Source organism: Euprymna scolopes, chromosome 19 (assembly GCF_053919585.1).
Source record: "Euprymna scolopes isolate OS-2025 chromosome 19, ASM5391958v1, whole genome shotgun sequence".
Taxonomy (NCBI): domain Eukaryota; kingdom Metazoa; phylum Mollusca; class Cephalopoda; order Sepiida; family Sepiolidae; genus Euprymna; species Euprymna scolopes.
In genome coordinates, this window is record NC_136500.1 from 152475643 (window position 1) to 152482242 (window position 6600).

Consider the following 6600-nt stretch of genomic DNA (forward strand, 5'->3'; position numbering starts at 1 on the left):
TAACTGTTAAATGGGACAGATTTTAAAGCAGGGGTCGAGTGGAGTTTTTTCTTCTTTTTTTTTTGTTGGACATCTTAGACCAAGAATGGATGGTGGAAGATAATATCGAAAACATGAGGATTTATTGCAAGTTGATGAAAGAAAAAAAAGACGTTCATGCGTTGTATCGACAAGAGGACGGTTTGACATTGCTAGTTTGATCAACAGCCATGTCTAAGGTAAACGTCTTATTCTCCAACAGTCGCCGTCTGATCATGGATGATTGTAATCCAGCAATAAATGTATCCCGAGTATACTTATTTCTGTATTTGCTAGCTGCAAAATCTTTTGAAACAAAAAAAAAAAACAACAAAAAAAAAAAAAACGGGCATTAAAAAACACATCTATTTTCGATTCGGTCTTGAAATTACATTTGTCTGCATATGATTCTGTCCTAGTAGTGCACACGTGCTGAAACAGCTAACTTACCCAAGAGTTGATGGGGCCACTCTGAACTGCAAAAAAAAAAAAAAAAAAAAAATGGTCGAAAAGATACGTTAAAAAAATGGTCGAAAAGATCCTATAGCGACTCGTCAGCTATTGAGTATTAGCTATTCCCTCTCATATGACGAGATAAGGCCTGGAAAGGACGACTTATACCATGTAAATCCTTTAACCTGTCAGAATGATGATGTTATGTTGTTCGAACACATGGTTGTAAATGTGTCTTAATATTAAAATTACAAGCTAGAGTAAGATAAAATGAAGCCTCTTATCATAAGAAGAGGTGCTTAGTTGATAGAGGCACATAAGTAGAAACCAGGATGACTGGAGAAAGAGATGACACGAAGAGATAGAAATCTGAGAAAGCAAGCATGTTTATTTCGTCAAGACGCCATTACAGGAAGTGCCTCTTCCAGCCCGCAGTAAACGGAAGTCCTTCAAACAATCATGCAGTAAATGTCCTTGTTATATATATATATATATATATATATATATATATATATATATATATATATATATATATATATATATATATAACATCCCCCCTTCCCAGTTCTTTGATGATGAAAGCTGGGTTCTAACTTGTGTGGTCCTGCATCCATCTGGGTTGATGTATTAGTCGTCCTGATCTTGATCGACGACCTGCTTCTGGGGTTGCTGGGTTTGCTGCATCTGTTCTTGGTCGATGATCCTGCTCGGGTGAGTTGAATATTGTGTCAGGATAAGGTAGTGTTGCTGGTATCTTTGACCGAGATATTAGCAGTAGATGTTTGCGGTTTCGGCGTATGGTTATGCCATTTTCTATTAATACCAAATAAGACCTTGGTTGGTGGCAATGTTTTATGACCTTGCCTTTCCGGGACCAAGTTCTACCATTGTGCACTCGGACATGATCCCCTATCTTTAGTGGGGTGAGATTTTGCTGTTTGCTGTTGTCCGGTTTCGCCTTTTGTCTCTCATTAGAGGGCAATATGCATGGTTCATGACCATGGTTTCTCATGACTGATAGGAATGTTCTGATTTGGCAATTCATTAGTTTTGCCGCTGGTGAAGAAGAGTTGTTTTTACCTGGTGTTATGCGCAAAGTTAGTAGAGCCAGATATGGATCATCCCCAGTTTGGAAACATTTGCGCAATGTTTTCTTCACTGTTTGAATCGTTCTCTCCACTAAACCATTGGATTGTGGGTATTCTGGGCTGCTTGTTACATGAGAGAAGTTCCATTTAGTGGCAAATTTTTTGTATTCATGCGATGTGAATTGAGGAACATTGTCGGAGATTACCAGTTTAGGTATTCCATGCTTGGAGAAGATGCGTTTTGTTCGAGTTATTACTGTTGAGGTCCTTGTGTCAGTGAGATGGCTAAATTCGAAAAATTTTGAGTGGTAATCCACTACCATGACGTAATCTTTCCCACGCAGTCTGAAGAGGTCTGTGCCCACTTTATCCCAGGGTTTGTCAGGAATATCATGTGGTATCTCTGGCTCTGAACTTTGTCGGTTGCTGTACTGTTGACATGAATCACAGTTTTTTATCATGTCTTCTATTTCCTTGTTCATATTTGGCCAGAACAGAGCCTGTCTGGCATTGGATTTAGTTTTTTCAATTCCCAAGTGTGCCTAATGCAAAATCTTGCACATTTCTGCTCGCATATTAGTCGTGACAATAATTTGTTGGCCTTTTAATAGAAGTCACTCCTGGGAAGTGAGTTCATGCCTGAAGTTGAAATATGGGTGGAGGCAACTGTTTAGGTTGTGTCGATGATCTGGCCATCCTTCCATGATTTGCTGTTGTAGCTGTTGCAATGTTTCATGTTTAGCTGTCTCAGTTGACAGCTGTTGTCGACGTCTGTCACTGATAGGCATTGAGGACATTATGGAGTGGACAAATAGATTCATTTCTTTGTCCAGGATTTCTGGTGTATTGCATTTCTGTGCTGCACGGCTGAGTGTGTCCACAACATACATTAATTTTCCTTTAGTATATTCAATTTCAAAGTCATATTTCTGTAAGCGTAATAAGAAGCGTTGTACTCTGGGTGGAGTTTTAGCAATTTGCTTTCTGACAATAGTTTTGAGAGGCTTATGATCGTTATTAATTAAAAAGCGTTGTCTATATAAGAATTTGTGAAAACGTTCACAGGCAAATACTATGGACAGCATTTCCAGTTCAAGGGGACAATAATTTTTTTCCGCAGATGTGAGAGATCGGCTAGCAAATGCCACTGGAGCCCAATTATTGTTGTGATTTTGTTCCAACATGGCTCCAAGTTGATGCGTCTGAAGAGACCCTGATTGGAAGTGCTGGGTCAAAGTATTTTAATGTTGGACTCTGCGTGACCAAATCTTTTAGTCGTTGGAGGGCTTCTTTTTGTGGTTTCTCGAAAGACCACATGTTGTCTTTTTCCAACAAGAGGCGAAGAGGTGCAGTTTCATTTGATAAGTTGGGGATGAATTTTCCTAGGTAATTGATAATCCCTAGGAAGCGCTGAAGTTTGGTTTTATTTGTTGGATCTGGCATGTTTCTGACGGCTCTGCATTTGTTTACATCCAGTTCAACTCCACGGCTGGATATGATGTGGCCTAGAAATGCCAATTCAGTAATGTTAAACTGGCATTTGGATTGACTTAATTTCATGCCGGATTTCCTTATGGCGTTCAGGATTTCAATCGTTCTGTTTTGCAGACGTTCTTGAGTGTCTGCCCAAATGATGATGTCGTCTTGTGAATTTCTGCATCCTTCGATGTTTTCGATGATGCCTGCTATTTTTGCGTGGCATATTTCACTGTCACTGTATATTCCATATGGGAGACGTTTAAATCTGTAGCGACCACAGGATGAGTTGAAGGTAAGGAGTTTTGATCTTTCTTCATCAACTTTGATCTGTATGGTGTGATGAAAGCTGTATAGCAGTGGGGGTCACCTTGGAGATAGGTGGTGTTACTGCAAAAGATGCTGCTTGGTTGCAGAAGAAGGACAACGTGGCTCACGTAGATGTGGCGGAACTGGATGCGGTTATGAAGGGCATCAACTTAGCCTTGAAATGGGGGCTACAGAATGTTGAGGTGGGGACCGACTCAGCCACTGTGTTCTCTTGGATCCAGCCCGAAGCTACAAGAGAAAGGAGGGTGAAGACGAAAGGTGCTGCCGAGATGCTAGTAAAGCGTCGATTGATGATGTTAAGGGAGCTGATTAGAGAATTTGATCTTCAACTTAGGGTCACTATCGTTCCTTCAGCGAAGAACAGAGCAGATGTGATGACAACGGTGCGGAAGACCTGGCTAAAGGCGCCGAATGAGGCGGCTGTTGCAATATGTTGTTTGAATGAAGACACTCTGAAGGATTTGCATGACATGCACCATTTTGGAGTGGATAGAACCTTGTTCTTGGCCAGGAAGGTGGACCCCAGAATCACAAAGGAGGCCGTTAGGACAGTGGTTGAGAGATGCAGCCAATGTCAATCAATCGACCCTGCGCCGAGTAGACACGAAGCTGGTGAGGTTCAGGTGGCAGAGAACTGGAGCAGGTTGGCAATAGACGTAACGCACTATCGACAGAGGCCGTATCTGTCAATGGTCGACTGTGGACCAGGAAGAGTAGCCATTTGGAGGGAAATCAAAGCGGAAAATGCAGGTGAAATTGCAAAGGTCTTGGAAGAGGTGTTTTTGGAGAGGGGTCCAGTGACGGAAGTGCTAATGGACAATGGAACTGCCTTTCGCTCAGCTGCCATGGAGAATGTGTTGGATAAGTGGGGAGTGCGGCGCTATTTCAGGGCTGCATATAGACCAGGTGGTGCTGGTATTTTCCAAGTTCCAGTCTACAAACGCGGTGATTTTTTGCCGGTTCTAGCTGCTCCAAAAATGCAGCAAATATTATTTATGGATCCTTGCGATCGTCATCCGACATCGACCAACTATTATACCGGCGTAAACCTTCTTTGCCGGTCGCGAGAAGTATTAGAGGGACTTTATCCTCATGTTTTGTCGCTTTGACGGTGAATTAAAGTTCCATTCGTTGTCGGAATAGTTTGAATGATTCGTCGATACATGTCGAGCCCCAATCAAAACTAGGGACTTATAATGAAATTGTGGCCATGATGATAAGAAAGTGTGATGAAAAAAAGGTACAGACAATTTGTGTAGCGTGGGAGGTTAGAAATTAGAAAAAAAAAAAAATCGTTCAGCGTGCGAGAAATTAAGAATAATCGTTTTTTTTTTTTTTTTTACTGTCTGTGACGTTATAAGATTGTGTGTTGTTTAATAATACCGCTTGCCACCATGTGATGCCGTGTTAAGCATGTATGTGTAATAATAAGACAGGAACACGTGTGCTTGGTTGTAAGAAAGGGACTGAATAATGGCGCCCACTTTATTGATCAATTGCTATGCGCACGCGTGAGTGCATACAAAAGTTGGATCAGGAAACCGAGATGAAAGGGTCCATATAAAAATAGCTGAAACGAAAGGCGATATCATTACAAAGACAATGTCCATCTGGAACCGTAGAGATTCTACGTCTCTATCAACTGTGCCACGGGCCCCGAAGGGCGATCAAGGTTGGATTCTTTGATCTTATAAATCCACGTTTATTTATTATCTGATTTTCCATAGTCGGGTCCGTACCGATTTGTATATATATATATTATTCCTTAATTGGAATTCATTTTTGATATGAGCATTATATATATTGTTATAATAAATTACTGTAACTCTTCAGGAAATGAATCATAGTTATTCCCCTTGGCCGGAACTAAGGATTCCGCCATATTGATTTTGCCAAACACGTGTATAAATTTTAAGCTGATAAAACCTTTACGAAAGGCATTCTTATTCATTCTTCTTTTATCATTTCAATTTTATCAGCTTAAAATAAAAAAATAAAAAAATGGACAAATTACTGCGGCCAGACAGATTTAACACAGAACCAACTGCTCCGAATTCGGAAAAAATATACAAACATTGGAAGTTAACATTCGAATACTATCTACGCACGTTAAATAATGACCAAATCGAAAACAATGCGCAAAATCTTTTCACTTTGATCAATTCTGTCTTGGCGACAATTTTCGAAATTATAAGCGACGCCACGGATTACAACGGCACCATAGAAACGCGAGACGCTATTTATATGAAACCAACAAACATTGTATTTAACAGACATCAACTCCTGACAAGTAAACAGAAACCGATACAAACCATCGACGAGTTCATGCAACAATTGAAAGTATTCGCTAAATCTTGTGAATTTCAAGCGGTAAGTGCCGAGGAAAACAAAAAACAATGTATACGGGACGCGTTCATTAGCGGCATCTCGTCTTCGTCTATCCGTCAGCGCCTACTTGAAAAACCTTTCTCGACGCTACAAGAGACATTTACAGTGGCTAGGTCCCTAGAACAAGCGGAGAAGCATACGGCCAGCTTCGATTACCACCCGAGCGTAACAGCTACCGTAGTTCAACCAGAAGAAACTCCCTTAGCCGCTGTAAAAGGAAATACATTACAAAAAGGAATTTGTTTCTTCTGTGGGAACACACGGCATGCACGGGCGATGTGTCCTGCGCGTAATGCAGAGTGTAGAAAATGTAAAAAAAATGGCCATTGGGCTAAGGTATGTAGATCATCCTCCTCTCCTGCTGCTGTGTTGTACGACCCAGACCCCCTCACCCAATCTCTCCTGACTAGGAACGGGTGCCAAAGACATCACCTACACCAAATGCGAAATAAATGGGCAGGTAGTGAATGCTATGGTAGACTCCTACAGCGTGGGAACGTTCATTAGCAAAAATACAGCAAGAAAGCTGAAACTTTTTGTTATTCCCAAACTGAAAACCGTAGCATTGGCGGACCCGAATCATCATGCAAAAATCATCGGCGAAACTGTTGTTGACATCTCTCTAAACGGTAAAAACCACCACGCCATGACGGTGGAAGTAATTAAGGACCTGTTCACTGATATGATTGTCGGAAAAGACCTTCTAAAGCAATATAAAACTGTGACGTTGAAATTCGACGGTCCCAGGGAAGAACTTGTTATTGGAGCGATGGGTAAGAGTAACAGTTTTCCATGTATCAAAATTTCTCCTCCTCCCCTCTTCTCTCATCTTTCTACTCGGACGACC

General features: G+C 41.1%; 3 protein-coding genes across 3 annotated transcripts; 1 reads left to right on the top strand and 2 right to left on the bottom strand.

Moving 5' to 3' along the window:
• Positions 1-2173: 2173 nt before the first annotated feature.
• On the bottom strand, positions 2174-2644 carry LOC145240388 (uncharacterized). The gene has a single exon (XM_080103968.1). It carries the CDS (start codon positions 2642-2644, stop codon positions 2174-2176), a length of 471 nt encoding a protein of 156 aa, XP_079960094.1.
• Positions 2645-2717: 73 nt separating this feature from the next.
• On the bottom strand, positions 2718-3119 carry LOC145240389 (uncharacterized). Its single transcript, XM_080103969.1, has one exon. The coding sequence runs from the start codon at positions 3117-3119 to the stop codon at positions 2718-2720; it is 402 nt and encodes a 133-aa protein (XP_079960095.1).
• A 2247-nt stretch (positions 3120-5366) lies between these two features.
• On the top strand, positions 5367-6260 carry LOC145240390 (uncharacterized). The gene has a single exon (XM_080103970.1). It carries the CDS (start codon positions 5367-5369, stop codon positions 6258-6260), a length of 894 nt encoding a protein of 297 aa, XP_079960096.1.
• The last annotated feature ends 340 nt before the right edge of the window (positions 6261-6600 follow it).

Excerpts from the sequence above, each read along its gene's own strand:
- LOC145240388 (XM_080103968.1), bottom strand. The coding sequence starts at position 2,644 with ATGCTGTCCATAGTATTTGCCTGTGAACGTTTTCACAAATTCTTATAT.
- LOC145240389 (XM_080103969.1), bottom strand. The coding sequence starts at position 3,119 with ATGAAATTAAGTCAATCCAAATGCCAGTTTAACATTACTGAATTGGCA.
- LOC145240390 (XM_080103970.1), top strand. The coding sequence starts at position 5,367 with ATGGACAAATTACTGCGGCCAGACAGATTTAACACAGAACCAACTGCT.